General features: G+C 44.1%; 3 protein-coding genes across 6 annotated transcripts; all 3 read left to right on the forward strand.

The window, feature by feature from the left end:
• The first annotated feature begins 3221 nt into the window (after positions 1 to 3221).
• On the forward strand, positions 3222 to 8921 carry etsrp (ETS1-related protein). Of its 3 annotated transcripts, none has more exons than XM_086217086.1 (8): positions 3222 to 3507; positions 3697 to 3778; positions 5952 to 6014; positions 6125 to 6199; positions 6279 to 6431; positions 6521 to 6781; positions 7207 to 7325; positions 8087 to 8921. In XM_086217086.1, exons 1-8 carry the CDS (start codon positions 3442 to 3444, stop codon positions 8363 to 8365), a joined length of 1098 nt encoding a protein of 365 aa, XP_086073212.1. In that variant the 5' UTR covers positions 3222 to 3441; the 3' UTR covers positions 8366 to 8921. The 3 variants fall into 3 exon arrangements, with proteins under 3 accessions (XP_086073212.1, XP_086073210.1, XP_086073211.1); XM_086217084.1 differs by having other exon boundaries at positions 3223 to 3507; positions 5919 to 6014; XM_086217085.1 differs by having other exon boundaries at positions 3224 to 3507; positions 5919 to 6014; positions 6282 to 6431.
• Positions 8922 to 10333: 1412 nt separating this feature from the next.
• Positions 10334 to 14833, forward strand: pycard (PYD and CARD domain containing). The gene is made up of 4 exons (XM_086217087.1): positions 10334 to 10681; positions 11889 to 11933; positions 12518 to 12565; positions 13952 to 14833. The coding sequence occupies exons 1-4, from the start codon at positions 10429 to 10431 to the stop codon at positions 14212 to 14214; spliced, it is 609 nt and encodes a 202-aa protein (XP_086073213.1). The 5' UTR covers positions 10334 to 10428; the 3' UTR covers positions 14215 to 14833.
• Positions 14834 to 15604: 771 nt separating this feature from the next.
• Positions 15605 to 19054, forward strand: dnajc28 (DnaJ (Hsp40) homolog, subfamily C, member 28). Of its 2 annotated transcripts, none has more exons than XM_086217911.1 (2): positions 15605 to 15699; positions 17513 to 19054. In XM_086217911.1, the coding sequence occupies exon 2, from the start codon at positions 17526 to 17528 to the stop codon at positions 18666 to 18668; it is 1143 nt and encodes a 380-aa protein (XP_086074037.1). In that variant the 5' UTR covers positions 15605 to 15699; positions 17513 to 17525; the 3' UTR covers positions 18669 to 19054. The 2 variants fall into 2 exon arrangements, with proteins under 2 accessions (XP_086074037.1, XP_086074038.1); XM_086217912.1 differs by lacking the exon at positions 15605 to 15699 and adding an exon at positions 15708 to 15840.
• Positions 19055 to 19272: the final 218 nt, after the last annotated feature.

Raw genomic sequence — 19272 nt, forward strand, 5'->3', positions numbered from 1 at the left:
GAGGAAAAACAATGCAGACTCCGGTGTGTGTGTAGGAGCGTCTGAACCCACGGGAGAAGCGGCTGCTTGAGCCCCCAAAGTGGGACCGGTGCGGCGACCTGCGCCTTGATTATTTCACATAAATCCAGCACGCTGATCCTTCGGAGAACTTCAGTTTTACATCACATTGATTGTCTCAACTCAGTTTATATTTTTGTCTTGTCGGGTTGGATTGAATCAGTGCTGTTTGGTGTCGTGTGTAGGCCACAATTTGAGACCTTTTCTGGTACAAATACCCAGCCTATCAGGACCCCGAGTCCTCTTGTGGACCAAAGTACGTCACATTAGTTTGAAAACTCAATGCACGGATTGTATCAAAACTATTTAATTCCATATTCCTGTCCCAAGTCATGACAATAATTGCAAAGTTCTACACTTTTACTGAGCACAGTACGCATGGTTTCATCAACACTATGAAAGTAGCTGCTGTGACATCATCAGAGACATCCTGTAGCTGCTGTGACATCATCAGAGACACGCTGTAGCTGCTGTGACATCATCAGAGAGCTGCTTTAGCTGGTGTGACGCCATTTTGGATATCGTCCGCCTTTCCAATCTGACATGTCCCTGCCGTTGCGTCGTCTGTAACGCGCAGGCCGCCATGATGCACGTTTATCACGTTATATCTCGCTGCAGTCTCAACACCAGAGGCTAGAATATCGATCATGACCACAAGAAAAGAAAAAAATGGCGATACGTTTCTAGTCAGTGTCACTGGCATCAAACCAGCAGCTGTGAGGCACCAAAGAACCTCAGCCTGTATGTCCCCTTCCATTTGTGCTGTCACATCTTCAACTGATAAACCGTGTGTGAGGCGGAGGAGACGTTTCTTTTGCTTTGTTCCAGATTTAAAGCTCAGTACACTTGGATAATGTGCGTGTTTGTTGATACTCTGATTATAGAGAAACTCCAGTGGTTTGTTTTTGTTTTTGTTGTTTTTTGTTTGTTTTTTTTGCAGATGTATCAGCACTGTAACGTCCACTAGAGAGCACTGGCAAGTTTTTGTTTTGTTTTGTTTTTTCTCTCCAGTGTACATCCTGATTCCAACCAACTTAAAGGAGCCTTGTTGTTTTGCCTTCATGAAGTGGTTGTTACATAATCGGCAGGTGTTTATTTCAGATACAAAAACTGGCGCAAGCCTCAAACATCCAGTAGCTACCGGTTGGCCTCCAGGAAGACGTTCGTCATCGATGCGATTACCTCAATAGGACGTTGGAAAGGGCTCCCTAAATTCCGTAATTCTTTGTGAGATAAAGAAAGGAGGGATTGATTCACCGGAAAACCAGATGGCGTTTAATTCAGACGTGAATCTGCCCGACTCGTCTGTAGGAATGGTGGCTGTGGAAGGCCTGAGAGTCTGAGGAGTTGCATCGTTTCAGCCTCAGGGGCCTCTAAAATGAGTAGAGGAATCCTATTTTTTGAAAAAAAAAAAAAAACATGCCTCATTTGTTATCGGGACTTAATAAGTAGTTGTTAAGGAGACGTGACCCGAACCTTTGTAAATAAAATTACTTTCAACAAAAAAGGTTTGAAAGAGCTCCTCGGTTGATGCACCATTGATGGTGTAGAAAATCCCCATTAAAAGGACGAACATGGCGTCCTTTGGCTTCACCAACTTAGGGGCTGCACAAACTCAGCAGGCAACCCAGTGAGTAAAAGTAGAAAAGATCCCTTCATTTGGTTTTGAAGGCTAAAATCCTGCCATAAAACAACTTCAAACGAGACTTACAAGTTCAGGTCAGTCGAACATTTAGACTGAAATCTTGATTCAAATGTAGCGTTTTGGCTGTTAGGTTGGAGCCATACTACCACAGGGGGTATAAGTGAGTAAAAGTAGTGCTACACACACAAAATATCTGCTTCCAAAGAATGTGAAAATGATTCTTAAAACTTTACAAAGTGGCTCCCTCGTTTTGTTTTGTAATTCTTAACATCGTTAGCCTCCCAGATTTGAACTGTCGGTTCACAACAGAAAATATGAGGCGAATTTAAAAAGGTTTTTCAAACTCGTGTCTCCCGCCAATGACAGCGTGAATTCCAGGGCTGATCGTTTTACTGCAGACGGTTGTTAATCACCTCTGCTGTTGTGTAACTTTATCCCGGTTGTGTGTCCTTGTGTCGAGGTGGGGCTCCCAATCACGACTCTGGGCTCCCATCGACGCGCACGATTTCACCCGTCTCCACTTTTCCAGATGTGTGTGTGTGTGTGTGTGTGTGTGTGTTCCCTCCCTGCTGGAGGAGAATAGCAGCGGTGTTTGTTTATACAAGGCCCCGGGCTCGGCCTTATCTGCTGCAGCCACTCACGCAGTGATTTCAGACTTTCTTCATCGAGCACTTGTTTGTGCGTGTGTGTGTTTTTACGGGCCATTGTTTTGTCAAATGCTTTCTAAAGATACAGAGGTTGTTTTTTTTTTTCTTTTTTAAATGATTTTTTTTGGTGGTATTTTCTTTTCCTTCGTCTCTTCCTCCCACCTCATTAGAAACCGAGCTCTGATTTCCAAAGGCCGCGCTCCATCCGCTCGCTGAGTTCCAGAGGATCGGATAAATGACCGATAAAAAAAGCACCACCGGTCCGCCTGCTCCCTTTTATTCGTAGGATTAAACCCCTCTACGTTTCCCGTGATTCATCCTCACTCACTGCACAAACCCAATCATTCCGTCTGTTTATGTCAGCAGCAGCGCCTTTGACTGGTCAGCCGAGGGGAGACGCCGGACCGTGGATTTGATATTTGATATTTGATATTCCAATCGATGTGATTAAGTGGTTGAAGGCGGCCGCGATAAATATAAACGTTTTGGCTCAACAAAAAAATATGGGAAAAAAACCCCACATCATCAAAGTAGTAAGAAACCGTAGTCACGTCTGACTGAGGAAGTTCTTCAGCCATCAGATTCATTTTACTGCTCCCGGAATATCGATTAATCAAGTAGTTGTTGGAGGTGATTTGGTCTGATGAAGGTGGGGGTTTTTGGGTCTGTTGATTAATAAGCAAAAAGTAGATGTTTGTACAGTTCGAGATGTTCAAACTGTCCTGATGTTAAGACTCAGGCTTGATTGAACAGTCACTTTTGCTGAGCTCAAGTCTTTATTCCTCCCTTGTTCTTTGTTTGGGAGCGTGAGCTCCGGTTGTGGTGTCGATGCCTGCACGGTGCGATTGAGTGACGGCATTTTATGAATGGACGCTCGGCCGCTTGATCTGCGGGTGCGTGTGACGTCACGCCCAATTAACCAGACCTTTCGCGCCGGTCACGACTCCGGCCCCTCCCACCTGCTGCTGCTGTTCTTTATAACGGGCTCGGTCCGGCCGCGGACCAGCCACTCTGACGTCCGTCCGTCCAGCGAATGTTGGAAGGAGCGACTCACTTTAAGAGAGAGAGAGAGAAAGAAAGAAAGCGACAGAGATGTACTGGGACACAGCCATCAAACCTGGAGACAGAAGCACAGACAGCAAGGACGGCAAAGTGAAGGTAGGATGGTGTTCAATGAGCCGGAGGAGTCATTCATCACAGCTCCAGGCTGCACTTCCTCTTAAAATCGCTAATAAAGAACGTTTGTTTGACCGGAAATGGATTTTTTTCAAGGATAATGTGAATATTCATGTTTCTTTTTCGTTTCATGCTCATCAGTGAACTAAATTGTACTGTTCATTGACACAGATGGAGGTTTGCCAGAGTGGATATTACACAGAGGACTTCACGACACAGGAAGTGCCAGCAGGCTTCGACTTTGCATCTTATGGTGAGTTTAAGTCTTCTTTTTTTTAAATTATTATTATTACTTGAACTCTGGAAGTATTGCCACATGCATAACTTCTTCTGTACTACTTCATCTGAATGAATAGCACCCACCTTTTTGTGTGGGGTATAAAAAGAAGAAAAACAAATAGAGTGTGTGAGTTCCTGCAGGATGGACAGGTTAATGTTGTCCGGCCACAAAAGACAACATGGCTGGGCTGACCCGCCCGCCGATGCCTCAAGCTTTTAGCCCTCAGAACACATAGGAGGATGAATTGTTTATGCAGTCTGTTTCCTCTGAACCTGAGCAGCTGAAGGCCAGAGGAAATATTTTTCGCGGCCCGTATCATCACATCTGTCAGAGCTTCTCAATGAGACCTTGACACCAGCGGCTGCAGCCCCAACCAGGCGTCTGCGTCAGGATTCCAGGGGGCTGCTGAATGGGCTGATGTAGGCAGGGAGAAACAGGGCGTCAGGTTAAAGATACTCACCATGTCGCACTCCCCTCTCCCCTAATCCTTTCCTCCAGACTTCCTTCTCCAACAGATTTAGAGGGCCCCCCCTCCCCATCCCTCCATCACTACCCTGTCACACTCCCTCCACTGGTGTTTCCTCCTCCTCCCTCCATAGTTTCCTCCGTGCTGCCTCCATCCATTGAGCTGTAAAACCCTTAGGTGGGCTTGAGTGCCTGCTGCTGATTCGACAGTAAACAAATGGCTTTTTCTTGTGTCAACATCCACTGTTCTGATAATAATTCTGCTAATTCACCATCTTTCCTCCCTTAATGACACTTCTTGTTGAGCTGGACCTCCCACTTAAAGGGCCTCATCAGTAACAGTGGACATGGTAGCACGTTCTACCTCCCAGGTAGCTGTGGTTTCAGATTTACTTCAGTGTATCCTGAAAATGAACCTGTGGAGACTTTAAATACTGTAGGAGGCTGCTTTTACAGTTTGTCATCGTTAAGCTTTTCTTCTTTCTTTTTGAGGAATGTGGTTTTAGGTGATCTCACGCAGGTTCTACCGTCAGAAAGTCTCACTGGAAAGGAAATTAAAACTCATGTGAAGTGGCTTTTGTTGCAAATGTGGGTGGGGGGGGGGGAGTCAAAGAGTAACTCACGATACAATCACAATATGTTAGCCGCAATAACAATAGAATCAGGATACGGTGACCACCCGTCGATGATAAATCAGTACATCTACGGGACTACGATACAATTTACCTCACTGGAATTCACGTCACTGCATTACTGAGTCAGTTCAACAGAACGGGGCAACTGAGATTCAACGACATCCAAACGGTGACGAGGAAAACTGTTAATCCTCGGTCTCGTCTTGGGATGCACCGTGTGGGATTAACGCCAACATCCAGTATGCTGATATTTTACAACGGATTTTTGTTGCTAGCTGACATTTACCGATGTCTGTGGGATCCGTAGAAATATATGTAAAAGAAAAACTCACATTTACTCACATTTGTACAAACTCTTTAAAAAAAAAAATTTTTTTTTCCTTCATAATCAGAACATTAGAAAAGCCTTTAATCGCATATTTAATACCAGGCTGAGATAAATCCCAGTTATTTCTAATATGATAAGGTCAGTATCTGCTGATAACCTGCCAGTGTGTTGATGTCATATCTGAAGAGAAATGCTCATGATGGCTTGCAGTAGCCAAAGTCAATTTGAGAAATAAAAAATCCTGTATTGATTGAACTCCTTATTCCCCAACTTCATGTATGTACCACTGTACTAGTACAACAAAATATACTCTAAATATAATCAATCTGAGCCAGTTACTGAACTAGAGATGCACCATGATGTATTTCTTCTTCTGCTCTTGTATTCTGATGTTCCTGATCCAGTAGCCCACCTTTATGTACTTGATACTGACGTGCATAATGTGATAAATTACTACTTCAAGCAAATTTGAAGTCTCTTCTCCTAAATTTTGAATACAGAACCAAGTAGTGACCAGCGTCGGCCCGGCTGATATGAAAATCAATCGGAAAACGCGCTTTGAAAAGAGTTAACCATGATTGTGAGGTATCAGAGACACAAGTGACTGTCACGGTCCTTTAAGAGCATCAAGTGTGGCTCCACCTTCACATCCTGACTGCGTCTGTCTGCACTGTTGAACCTCCAGACTGCCCTGGTGAAGACCTGTCTTTTCTGTTAGACAGCAAGGCCTCCACACAGCAGCAGTACCCAGGAGACAGCTGCTACCAGGAGCCGCCCAAAGGTGAAGCCTCACAGTCAGCGTACCGATGTGGTTGCTAACACAAGTCGCGCCTTGTTGGTGTTTTTGGGGGGGGGTTCATCTCACATTTTTCGCCTCTTGTTGTTGCTCAGTAAACGCCAGTGACAGCGGACTCTTCAACCTGGACTCATACCAGGACTTCAACTGGTGGGCTTCATATCCACATGGTGAGTCTTGGACCCTGGGATTGTACGCAGAAGACCATTGTAGGAGTTTCTCTTCATAACTTACTCTGTTGTGTATTAGCAGACGGGCTAATGGTGGACCAGGCACAAACAGGATACCAGGAACCTGCTCAGACATACCAGAGCCTAGTGCCCCAGAACGGTCAGTTCAGCCCGGCCGTGGAGGGCAGCCACAGCCCCTTCCTTACTGGAAGAGGATCAAACACGTTACAAAGTAAGACCATTCACCTACTGCTTAAAAAAAAGACCACTCTCCCAGGGGTATAATTTTGCAGCGTAGTGAGTAATTCTTCTTTGTTCCAGGCGAGACTGACCAGAACTACTCGTGTCACTCGACTGAACTCTATGACTCTGACGGACAAAGACAATCCTCTTCCTTTTGGCCTGAATATCCTTCTCCTACCTTTACTGCCCCCCTGCCACACCCGTCTCCGGCCACCTGCCCCTCAAACCCCAGTCCTCAATTCTCAGAGCAGTACTGCCCCCGTGTGGTCAAACGCAAAAACGCACACATGCAGAGGCCCGAGAGGGAGAGCCAGATGACGGGCATGTCAGCTTATCCAGGTGAGAACTTCATTTCTCATGATGTGGGCTTTTTAAAAAAATAAATTTTAAACTGCCAAATCCTACTTACTGTAGATAAATGCCACGTGCAGTGTATGGTTGTTTTTCAGCCTGCACGTTGTTCCTCTGCACCCATCTTGGTTCCGACCCATAAGTCCATGTGATCAGTTGCATGATAAAGATCAAAGATTAGATTTCGAACAAACATTGTTTTAAGGTGGCATACTTGAGGTACTTTTAAATTAATGTTCCCTCTTTGAACTTTTAATTTAAATCTCAATAAATGACAGGAGTCAGAGACAGTTTCCAGATTCCTTGTGTTGTTCCATTGTTTGAACTCTTTGCCCGCCTCTCACTGTTCCATGTGCCAAAAGCGGGCTGCACCACCTTTAACAGTATCTGTCGCTCCGTTCTTCTTCATTCAGGTTCAGGGCCAATTCAGTTGTGGCAGTTTTTACTGGAGCTGCTGCTGGACTCGGCCTGCCATACCTTCATCTCCTGGACGGGCGACGGCTGGGAGTTTAAGATGTCAGACCCCACAGAGGTGAGGACACGCCTGCCACACGCGACATGGAGGGCCTTTACATCGATTGATTTAGGCCCCCCCCCCCCCCCCGAGTCACTTATTAGTTTATCACTCTTGGAAAGTTGGACAAACGGTCAAATTCTCCCTCAAAATACTTCATCTAGAGTGAGACGACACCCAAGGACTGTGCCCTGAGCGCACAGAGATGTTTCTTTAACTGCTGCATCACATCTTTGTGACTCCGGAGTGCAGGGAGAGCCTGCCACGCATATTTAGCTGGAAGCTGATAGCAACACTCTCAGTCAGCAACAAAGGGCAAACAAACTGTCCCAAAAATGTCCGTTTACAAACTGCCAAGCACATCGTCCAGTATAATCCACTGATGCAGCTGTACGGTCATTGATCCAGGAACGCTTGCGTTTGATTAACAACGAACTGGCTCAAGAAGAGAGGGATTATACTGAATTATGCATTAAAGAGTTTGAGAATGAACGTTTTCTTGGAGATTTTGTACTGTTGTTTGACGTTGGTGGCCATTAGCCTGGAGCTAAATAAACGTGGCTGGCTCCTCCTGCATTATAGAGTGGCATATAAGTGCTACAGCAGTGGAAAAAGCTAAATGCAGTTGGCTCAAAGCTCATTTGTTCATGCTTGCAGTATTTCTTAAATCACATCCATCCTGAACCAAATCACATAGGTTTAGACTTCAGAATAACCAGTCCTCTCTCCCCTCCACTCACTGAGCCTCACCTGAAACTGTCCGTGTTCATTCGCCTCAGGTTGCCAAGCGCTGGGGCCAGTGCAAGAACAAACCCAAGATGAACTACGAGAAGCTGAGCCGTGGCCTTCGCTACTACTACCACAAGAACATCATCCACAAGACGGCAGGCAAACGCTATGTCTACCGCTTTGTCTGTGACATGCAAGGCATGCTGGGAAAGTCAGCGCAGGAGGTCCTGACCAGTCTGAACGTTTTGCCCGCTAACACAGAGTCATGGCAGTGCCCTGGAGGACCAGCGTCAGCCCCGTCAGAGCACAGCAGCGAAAGATGGGACTAGGGAGAAGGGGTGCCGGGACTCTTGGTGCTGCTGCATTGGAGTGAGCAGCACGTTCGAAGCGAGTACTCAAGCCTACGAAGTAAACCCTGCCCCCTTGAACCCCGGCTCAAGTAACCTCATTGGGTGAGGTTACTAACAGCAGACCTTTTTTTTTTTAAATGCTGCGTTTCAGGGAAAGTAAAAATGACACCTCAAAGTCCCCCATGAAATTAGACAATTTGAGAGGAAGTGAGGCACATTTCCAGAAACACTTGTAAACCTCAGGGCTCAACAATCGCGGCACAGGAAATACTTTTTTAAGCACTACGAATGGAGACTTGTTGTGACATGTTGGGCATTTTCAATTTGACATGTTTCGATGAAAGAATTGATTTGTAAATAGTGTTGATATGCTATGTGGAGTTTTGTGCATTCAGATTATTATTTTTTTTTTTTAAAATGCAAAACTCATGTCTACCTCTGTTCTTTATCAGAATAAATAAACCAAGATGTCCAGGCTTTCACTGTGAAAGTTTTAGTCTGTGTGGTCTGTGTGTCTTGTGTGAATAAACTATACATAAACACAGGTGTGTGTGTGTGTGAGCAGTTTATGCAGGTAGTTTTAGAATTAAGTTTCTTACATTAATCTCAGAAATATTCAGATATTGGCACACCCATTGGTTTAATGCAGTATATTTTATTTTCAATTTTGGACTCTTATTCATGAACTACCAGAGAAGTTTGAAAAAAAAATTAATGGGTAAAGATTAGCCTGTTTTTTTATTGTCATGGAATAATCTTCGCACCTCAACAATTATGTGCCCGTAATTATTATAAAAGCAGTTGATAAGTGACGGAATATGAGGCTACATTTGTAGTCTCTATTGGATTTATTGTAGAAACAATCATGTATATTAGGGCTTTAGGAATTACATATTAACCAGACGCGTGTCGAACCACTGGCGTAGGCACCATGTTGTGGCCGGATCTTAACCGCCCTGTAAAGTGCTGCTTTCAAGTGCTACTCGGAAATTCTTTAGTTTGTTCTCTTTCATTCCCTGTTTGTTGATGTTGAGTGGAGCACCGTTACAAACAGATTTTCTCTTGGGGATGGATAAAGTATTCAGATTCTGATTTCCTTATTTAGTATACATTTATCATACACTTTCTATAAAGAGATGATCAAATGTCTTCTCTCGTTGGAGCACAATGCTCACTACAAACATTGTAGGATAACAAACAAGTACTTGAATGCTTGGTCAACTGGACGTGAGTTTATCTTGAAGACGTTTCACCTCTCGTCTGGTTGAAAAGACACAGGGATGCGGTGCTTGTTATAGATTCTCCTTAATTTCTCAGAAACCCCTGCCACATAGGGGATCACTATGTTTTTTCTCCTGCCTTCTTCATCTTCCCTCCTCCTGGAGCTCTCCTCCTTTCTGGACCTGGAAGAGGATTTTACAGAAAGGAGGAGAGCTCCAGGAGGAGGGAAGATAAGCTAAACTTACGTCCAGTTGACCAGATTTTACTTCGCTTCGATCTACGATGACCTGGATGAATGAGAACCTACACAGACTACTTGAATGCTTGTTAGGTGGTACAAGTACAAACCTTTCTGTGCGTGAGCTGTCGATGCTATACATTTACAGAGGACAGCTGACATGAGAGCTGAGAAATATATCAATATCTGTTTATTGAACATCAGCTAACAGGGATTTGGTGTCATGGATGAATGAAATATCAAGAAGTGCGATGCATTTTTTGCTGTCTCAATGATTTGTTAGCTTCATGATTACAGGTATCGTGTTATATAGGGTTAGGGTATATAAAATGAGGGCTGATATTGATTTCCTCCTTATTTCTAAAAAAAGGAACACACAACTAGTCTACTGTTGGTTGTTTTTTGTTTTGTTTTTATCCGTAATTAGAGTATCTCTGACATCAAGCGTTGCTCTCTCCTCGATTGCTTGGTCGTTACCGTTTTTCCCTCGGTCTTTGAACGCCCCAGATAGTTTATCGGCTCCTGCAGGCTCTCCCAGGCGGCAATTTCTCGATCTTTCGGTGGTTGATGACCTAAAAAAAAAATGTCTGGCAAAAGCATCAAGATAGTTTTAGCGAACACACTGGCGGACCTGTCCAAGGACGACTTGTCCAAGTTCGTCCACTACCTCCGGGCCCGTCCGGGGGACCCAAAGATCACTCGTCACCGGGTGGACGGCAAAGGCTATTTAGACATCGCCGACGTCTTGGTGTCAGCATTTACGGAAACCGGAGCGGTTAAAGTGGCTGAGGAGATCCTGAGGACGATGGATTGCTCCAACGAGGCGGACGAGCTCGGTAAACATCTGTTCGCATCTGGTTTCCATGCAGAAGCGGAAGAGACAAAACTTGAATCCGACTGCAAAACTTTAAAGAAAAAAAAAAAAAAGGAACATCCTAAATTCTGTTTGCGCGGATAAGCGATTCGTAATGGGGAAGACAAAAATCTGTAGTGTCTTTAAAATAAACCTTTATATGTGTACAAAATAAATAAGTGCATGTAAATGAAACTGTGTGTAGGATAACGCATATTTTACTTTCACTTCAGAGCCTCGTGCATAGACGTGTCCTTGACGGTACATGTAACGACATGTAACGGTATATACCGTCACAGTTGCGTCTGTGCACGAGCGAGGGATAAAAACTGGGAAAAATATCCTCTAATGGTCCCTTTTACATGCTTTTTATGGTCCACATCAGGAGGAAACTGATCCAGGGCCCTGGGGTGTCCACCCTAGTCCGTTACGGGTGTTGCAGTTGTTTCAGGGGGAGGGGGGAGGGGGATTTTTTTTTTTTTTTTGGATGATCTTAGTTTATGGATGTTGGAATCTGTGTAAAAATGACATGATACAGACCCGAAGGACAACAAACAAACAAACAAATCCACAAGTGGTAGACAATAAAGTGACTTTGGATGAGGCTGCTGCTTCTTGACGGTTATGTAACTTCCACTGACGTTATCGTTTTTTGTTTTTGTTTTAACTAAAGCTTCAGTTTCAAATGTAAAACAGTTTTAGATGTGAACGGAACAAAGTTTAGTTGACCGACTCTTCGCCTGGTGGGGGAGGATGCAGTGAGCGCTCACCTGGTCGCTGGATGTTCGCAGATGCGTTGAGACACAATTAACACAAAGTCAACAACAACTAAAAAGACGGACTTAAATCGTTCCTCGGTTGTTGGTTTTGTTTTGTTTTGTTTTTTTTGAAGGGAGTTCTCACACTCGTGCATGTTCAAGTTCTGACGCCTTAACGTCCTCATGAGATATTTCGGGCTCTAACAAGGGCTGTGACGTCATGACTGATGGAGAAGCACCGACAGTCGTGGACGCGTTCACTGACTCTTCTGCGAGAGCTGGACATCAGTCAAGAGTGGATGAAATACCAAATTTCCACATACACGATGTTCGCCAGCTAACGTGTGAATACTAGCAACGTAAAGCGTAGTGCCGTCATCACGTTTTTGTTGGTTCGTTACATAATTTAACGCTGCCTCTGTGTTTTTGCAGTTGAAGCCGCAGGGAGTCAGCCGTCCAAACCTGGTCCCAGCGAGGGTGAGATGCTTTCTGTTTTTCTTGTCGTTGCTGCCACATTTTACAGACGAGCCTAGGTAGTCCAGGTGGAGTTCCATCCTTAAAACACCGCAGAGCAATATTAGTTTTTCAAATTAAGATTCTAATAATAAGGATAATTAACGACTTCTTTAAGTGATGCCTGGTTGCTAGAGGTACCGTTGAGAGTGAGAAGACAAACAGGAATACAAATTATGACTTCATTTTCGAATTTTTTTTATTTTGTCCTGAGCGTGTAAAAGTCATGTAGCTCATTTACTTGCTCTTAAGCTCAACTAACCACTGTTTTCCTGAACTCCTGACTCTGACGGAGTTCGGCTAAAAAGTGACAATGGCCGTTTGTTTTTAAAATTTGATCTGAAAACACAACAATATGCTGTATTTACCTCTTCATAAACGCACCACAAAAAAGGTGCGTGCAGAGAATCAGCAGCATCTTGTTTGTTTTAGGATGTTGATGGAGTATGTAATGTTATCGGCTGTTTCTTTGTGCAGATACGTGTGTGTAAATGCATAAACCCCTTGTTTATGTTTTTTTTTTTTAATTTTCTTTGTGTTTGTTTTAGGTGCAAGACCCTCAGGTGGAGCAGCTGGAGCAGATACAGGGATGAAAGGTTAGAAACAAAGGTATTCAGAAATACTCTTCACAGGGCTTTCCAGTTTTGAGCAGACTTCAGAGGGAGATTTTGGTGGCGGTGGTGGGGGTTTGCGTGGGGACGGTGTTCTCACCTGATAAACGACACATAAATTCTTACAAGCATATTTATTTTATTCTTAATGAAGGTGTGCGTGCGTGTGTGATCAGTGTTTTGGGTTGTAGGTGTTGAAATTAGCTCGCAGTCCTACAACTGTTCACTAGTAGAATATGTAAATCTTGCCCAGATACAGCAATGCTATTTTCTGATTGGCTGTTTCGGTAGCTGCATTAATTAGGATTAGCTGGTTTAGTTTAGTTTAGTTTTTTAGCTTATTTGACAGGGGCCATGTACAAGACAGTTCTAGTACCAGAGTTGGCTATAAAGCTAATTTACATCTGTGGTCCCTGGGTACCAAGCTGGTACGTGGTAGGAAGGGCCTTCTGAACTTTAGGGGAAGGGAGTTTCTACCTGTTCTGTTTAAAAAAAAATCATGCCGCAACTTTGTGGGCGTTAAACCTGGAAATTTCTCTGCGTGAGAAACACAAGGTGTGGCGTGGGAGCGTGCGAACGGACTGAAATGCGTGTGTCTTGCGCTCAATTCGTAAGACTTGAGAGCCCTGGTTTCATTTGTAGAAAAAAAATAACAACACTTGGCCATCTTAAGTACTGCATGGTATTGATACATTTAGATGTAACAAAATACGCACATAAAAACCCAACAATAGGAAATTCACGGCGTTTCTGTAGCGAGAACACCACAAAGGACAAAGCTCAGGAGGTCAGTGTTTCAACAGATTATTGTAGCTAGCTAGAAGGCTAGCATGACGCTAGTTACACCAAACTAGCTTCAGTGGGTTTCTCCGAGTTTATCAGGCTAGCCCAGCTTAGCATGTAAACTGGAAATGAAGCAGCTGACCGACTTTGTCCAAAGTATTAAAGAAAAAAAGGAGTCAGAAAAGTTTGCCAACTCACAATGTTGTGTGTGAAGCTAAGCTAACTGGTTTCCCTCATTGGTATTCAGGCTAACTCCCCTGGTTGTAGCTTAATTTAAGTGACTTTACGGACAACCGGAAGTGGGAAAGCTTCATGCTCCAGGTGGGAGAACACACTGAACGCCTGTCAAACTCGGAATATTCCATTAGCGTAGCGGGAATTTTTACGAAAGCTCTTAAAAGTAGGTTTGACGTGACTTAACTTGACAGCATTTGCGGTGAAAGGTAAAGCAAAAACAAGTCACCTTGCCGTTAATTTGTGCCTCACTCATTCGCGCAGGTGAATGTGACGTCATACAAAACCCCTGGTGACCTGCCTAAATTAATCCAAATCCAATTGTTCTGTGCTTTCCTTTCCTTCTTTCCACAGACCAACACTTTGTGGATAAACATATGCCCCAACTGATCCAGAGAGTGAGAAACATTGATCCCATTTTGGATGACCTGCTTCACCTCGGAGTCCTCCAAGATGAAACTTATGACAAAATCCGGGCTGAGTCTACCTACCAGGAGAAGATGAGGGCACTCTACCGTGGGCCCCTGAATGCCGGCGAGGCCTGCAACGACATCTTCTACATGCTTCTGGAGAAACATGAGCCTTTCCTCGTTAAATACCTCAAGACTCTCAAATAAATGTGAGAAAATTCAAATTTAGACAGAAAACACTCAAATACTTTTGTATCTAGTTTACTAATCAAGTCAACACCTGTCTCATGTCAGCTGTTTTTAGAGTTTTATGAAATGAGATTTTAATGCCATTGAGGTAACAAGGGCTGTAGCACACCTCCTCCCCTCCTCCTCTGTTATACATCGGCCCAAATACATCTGGATCAGGGTCTTGGTTTTTCCAGGAACAATCGTTGTCATCCTGCCTTTCAAATTTTGGCCTTGACTAGTGCTTGGGAGTTCTCAACAAACATTTTTTTTTTTTGTTGACCAAAGTTACGATATGCATTTTGATGTGCAGCATCAAATATAGTCAGGAATTAAGATCTGTACCTGAGGGGGGAGGGAGGGGGGGGGGGGGTCTATCTCTTCATCCGTCACGAAAAACAACGGTCATTGAGCCTTTCTCATATAGTTGCTTTTTCTGCCTGAAACAGTGGAACCAGATGTTCACCAATTCTAACTTATTACCTGCAGCTCTCTCCTTGTATCAGGAAGTCATTTGATGTGTCAGAATGAATCATTGCATAGAAAGGAGCGTAACACTCCCAGTAAACAATTAAAAGCTTTTTAAACCCCTTCAGCTCTGCCCGTTGACTTTCTTTTGAACTATTATGTGAAATACTTTCAATTTCTATATCATGTAATAGATTTTTTTCTGATTCCTGTCTGTCCTGTTGTATTTGAATGAACTGCCCTCTTTACTATATGGTGGCCACATAAAAACAAAGCAGGTTGTTTTTTTTTTTCATTTATCCTCTTGAAGTTTAATCTTAAAGCAACATTTGGCCACTTTTACATGGAAGGTGAGAACTTTGAATTTACTCTAAATTGTTTTAAATGAGTTAAAAGAGGCTGTCGGGAAGAAACTTGTATTATTGTCAATCCAACAAAAGATTTATTCACTTGTTACGTTTTCCTGGATCTGACACGATAATAAGATAAGTTGATGGTTTCACAAGACATTCCGCAAGATAACATGTTACATTATAAGTTTTGAAAACGTAGATTACCAGCAGAGCTGTTGACGACTGCAATCGACCCCATAATAAAGTCATAAATGATTAACCTGGAGAAGAGGGAAGGAACACAGTCCACCTATGTTAATCACTTAACTCGGTAAAGATGGGCCAAATGAGTATTCTCTCCTTGAAATTTAGCTAATTTAATGGCATTTTAATTCAAAGTGACTGTAAATTAATAATTGTCAGTCGATACAAGAGGGAGATAAGAATGAAGGACACCTATCAGGATCGAAGAAAGAAATACAGTGTCACATTAGCGAGGGAGTAAACTAAGAAACTCATTTTGAACGCAAAACTGTCCTATCTGACAGAAGGTGTTTTTGCTGTTTTCCTGCTACACACTCCACTCCGGTTGGCGGCGCTAGCGCACCTGGTTTGCTAAACTACAAACACGAAGAAGAGTAACAACAACAAGCCCAGGAAACAGGTAACCATTTTTTTCCCCCTGTCCTGACATTTAATGTCATTTTATTAGGGCCTGATCCCGACGGTACTTCAGGCGAAGACCCTATTATGTTCGCTCGTTTTACTTGTTCTTGATCGTCGTGGTCGATAAGAATGTATTACTGTAAGTAAGTTCAAACGACCCCCTAAAACATGAACTCACGGTGCTAATTCCTACGAATCGTGACAGTAATGTATGCTAGTTTACCGACCTTAAACGCTGTGCAGAAACATTTATACATTCGTGACTACTACATAATATAATCGTATGATTTCTGACATTTCAATGTAAACAAAACGCATCGATATTCTACCACCAGTGGAATAATTGTGCTTCAAACTGTTACTTTAATGGTTTTGCTCAGCTGGTTTAATTCAGGGCCAAACATGCACGCACGTCTAAAAAGTCAATTATAGCTGCAAGACGGGAAGACCGCGGTCAATCTAGCAGTGGTATTTTTTTTCCGTGGTCAACCAAGCCGTCACTAGATTGTCAGTTCCCCTGTACTGTGACATTTACGGACATGGTAAGTGTCTACCGTGGACCTTCAAAATAAAAGAAATAAACAAATTGCAGAGTGCTATTCAGTCACGTTATCACACAGTGCAGTGAGAATTACAGCCAATCACCGATGGAGTTGAGTTCAGGACCGCACTGACTATTAGAATACACAACACCATTCACTTTTACTGTACTGTTTTGAAAAAATTCTAATGTCAAAGTTGCACAGTTGTTTGTGTGTTTATGTGTTCTAGCAATTCCATCCATCGTCATCTTCCGCTTATTCCTACACATTAAGGGTCGCGGGGGGCTGGAGCCTATCCCAGCGTCAATGGGCGAGAGGCGGGGTACACCCTGGACAGGTCGCCAGTCCATCGCAGGGCCAACATAGAGAGACGAACAACCATTCACACTCACATTCATACCTACGGTCAATTTAGAGTATCAATCAGCCTAGTCCCCAATTGCATGTTTTTGGACTGTGGGAGGAAGCTGGAGTACCAGAGAGAACCCACGCAGACACGGGGAGAACATGCAAACTCCACACAGAAAGATCCCGTGCCCGAGCCGGGACTCGAACCCGGAACCTTCTTACTGTGAGGCCACAGTGCTGACCACTGCACCACTGTGCAGCCCTTTCTAGCAATTTTGCATTTCAATTTCTCCAAAACTACAGTAAAAGTGAATGGTTTTATGTATTCTAATCGTCAGTGTGGTCCTGAACCCAAACCTGTAGTGCATGGGAGAGCTAATGGATAAACTGTGATTTTCAGTCCTTCAAAGTCCATACATGGGACAATGTTAAAGTGCAGCTGCTGAACTTTGATACTGGAATTTCTGCAAAATTGTGCAGTAAAAGTGAGTGGTTTTGTGTTTTCTAAAAGTCATTGTGATCCCGGTTAGTATTGCACTGCGCGATAACGTGATCGAGTAGCACTCTACAATTTAGTTTAATTTTTTTGTGTTGAATGTCGCAATACAGGGGACCTGAAAATCTAGTGACAGCTAGGTTAACCATGGAAAAGCAAACAGCGGCTGAGTTGACCGCGGTGACGGAGGCAAGAGTCCAGACACCAGAACCTTAACCCTGCCAGTCAATGTAGTTGCATCTTATTGTGGTGAGATCTAATTGAATTGACTGGCAGCACTATCTAGCGTGTGGACTCTATATTCTCTGTTTTCATTGAATATGGTAACACCATTTTCACACTGCGCTCTGCAAACATAACACCAAAAAGCAGATATGGATTATCAGTTGTGTCTTTGAAGTAGTCTTTGCTTTTCATCTTTACAGGAGTGTGCCAGAAATGAGTTGCACTTTCCAGCTCCTGGTTTCCCCATGTGGCTTCTACCATGTCCGTGTGCTGCTCGTCCTCTGTCGGCAGCCTCTGTCTCTCAGAGCGTTCAGCTCCAGACGTCAGATCAGCCGCCGCCTGCAGGAGAGCTACAGACTTCTGCAACTGCCTGAGGCGGAGCACAGCAGCCCTGCACAGGTGAAAGAGTCTTACCTGCGCCTGGCCAAGCTCTACCACCCCGACTCTGGCGCTCCGACAGCAGACCCGGCCCTGTTCGCTCAGGTGGAGGAGGCCTACCGTTCAGTGTTGGCACACCAAAGCAAAGTCCCGCAGCCTGATGACAGGACGGACATCGATGATGAGGGTGAGTCGAAAGGTGTAGCACCTCAACACAGACACTACCTCAGCTATGAGGGTGTGGGTTCAGGCGCACCCAGCCAGCGTGAGCGCCAGTACAGGCAGTTTCGTGTTGACCGCGCATCGGAGCAGGTCTTGAACTATAGACAGAGGGAGTTCGAGAGAGCAGCTGCTGCAGAGGGGGCCCTGGTGGAACGGGACATGCGTCAACGCAGCCAAAAGATAAAGATCACCCAGGCTGTGGAGAGGCTGGTGGAGGACCTGATCCAGGAGTCCATGGCTCGTGGAGACTTTAGGAATCTGAGTGGAGCTGGAAAGCCCCTTAACAAGTTTGAGTACAATCCGTATGCTGATCCTATGACCCACAACCTTAACCGCATCCTCATAGATAATGGTTACCAACCGCCCTGGGTGGTCACACAACGAGACATCCGAGAGACAACTGCCCAGATCCGAAAAAGATTACTGGAAGGAAGGGCCAGGCTGGATGACCCCATTACCCCAAAAGAGCACGAGCAGTGGGAGCAGCTGTGTGCTTCCGTAGCGGAGGATCTTGGGAAACTTAATAAGCTGATAGACAATTACAACCTAATTGTACCGATGCTCAACATGCAAATGGTTCACTTCAGTTTGTCCAGAGAGATTGAGCGTGCTGAGAGAGAGGCCCGGCAGCACAGACTGGACCAGCAGAAGGAGAGAGAGAGGAGAAAGCAGGAGAAGAAAAGAGCCGACGCAGTAACGAAGCCTAAGAGGACTAAACAAGGTCTGATATCATGGATGCAGAACTTGCTTGGGTGAAAACACCAAAACTGACTTGAAATCAGTCGTTTATTTTTTTTTACTTGAACCAGTCATCAGTCCATATTTCACACAGATTTGTTCACACACATATTTACCTGCACTCCGAATTGAAGCCAGTGACAGCTATGTGCCAGTGTTGGCACCGAGCTGAGACTATTGTGCGTTATTACGGTTATTGGTGAGGTTTTGGAGGAAGAGCTGTACTGATCAGTCGTGGTTGTTGACTGTGAAGCATCAGGAACTGCGTGTGTTGTTGGAGGTTTCAACATGAGGCGGTTAAATGAAGTTTGTGTGAGATGATAATTCTGAAGATACAAACTTGGCATTGTAAGTTTTTGTTGCTATGTGACATATAAAACTTAATAAATTCATTTTAAAAGTGCCATGATGTTTTCATTTTGGAAGTTTTAAAATTATGAACCTGTTAGATCTTCACCCCCCCCCCCCCTTTAGTCAGTAGGGAACCTTAACATTTAGACAGTTTTTGAGTTGAAGCTGCGCTCCTTCAACAACTATATGGCAGCTGATCCAGAATCAGTTTTCTGGCTGGCAAATCTTTTTGTGTTTTCCTGTCTATTTGTCATTGCCAGGTCTTAAGTAG

Source organism: Aulostomus chinensis, chromosome 11, assembly GCF_037954235.1.
Source record: "Aulostomus chinensis isolate RoL2024-O1b breed Wild chromosome 11, RoL_Achi_v1.0, whole genome shotgun sequence".
In the NCBI taxonomy this organism is placed as follows: Eukaryota; Metazoa; Chordata; class Actinopteri; order Syngnathiformes; family Aulostomidae; genus Aulostomus; species Aulostomus chinensis.

Bases quoted from the DNA above. Each gene is read 5' to 3' on its own strand.
- pycard (XM_086217087.1), top strand. From the start codon at position 10,429: ATGTCTGGCAAAAGCATCAAGATAGTTTTAGCGAACACACTGGCGGAC. The intron at 11,934-12,517 runs GTGAGATGCTTT...TGTTTGTTTTAG, and splicing joins CAAACCTGGTCCCAGCGAGG to GTGCAAGACCCTCAGGTGGA. The intron at 12,566-13,951 runs GTTAGAAACAAA...TTCTTTCCACAG, and splicing joins AGCAGATACAGGGATGAAAG to ACCAACACTTTGTGGATAAA.
- etsrp (XM_086217084.1), top strand. From the start codon at position 3,442: ATGTACTGGGACACAGCCATCAAACCTGGAGACAGAAGCACAGACAGC. The intron at 6,015-6,124 runs GTGAAGCCTCAC...GTTGTTGCTCAG, and splicing joins CTACCAGGAGCCGCCCAAAG to TAAACGCCAGTGACAGCGGA. The intron at 6,432-6,520 runs GTAAGACCATTC...TCTTTGTTCCAG, and splicing joins AGGATCAAACACGTTACAAA to GCGAGACTGACCAGAACTAC.
- dnajc28 (XM_086217911.1), top strand. From the start codon at position 17,526: ATGAGTTGCACTTTCCAGCTCCTGGTTTCCCCATGTGGCTTCTACCAT.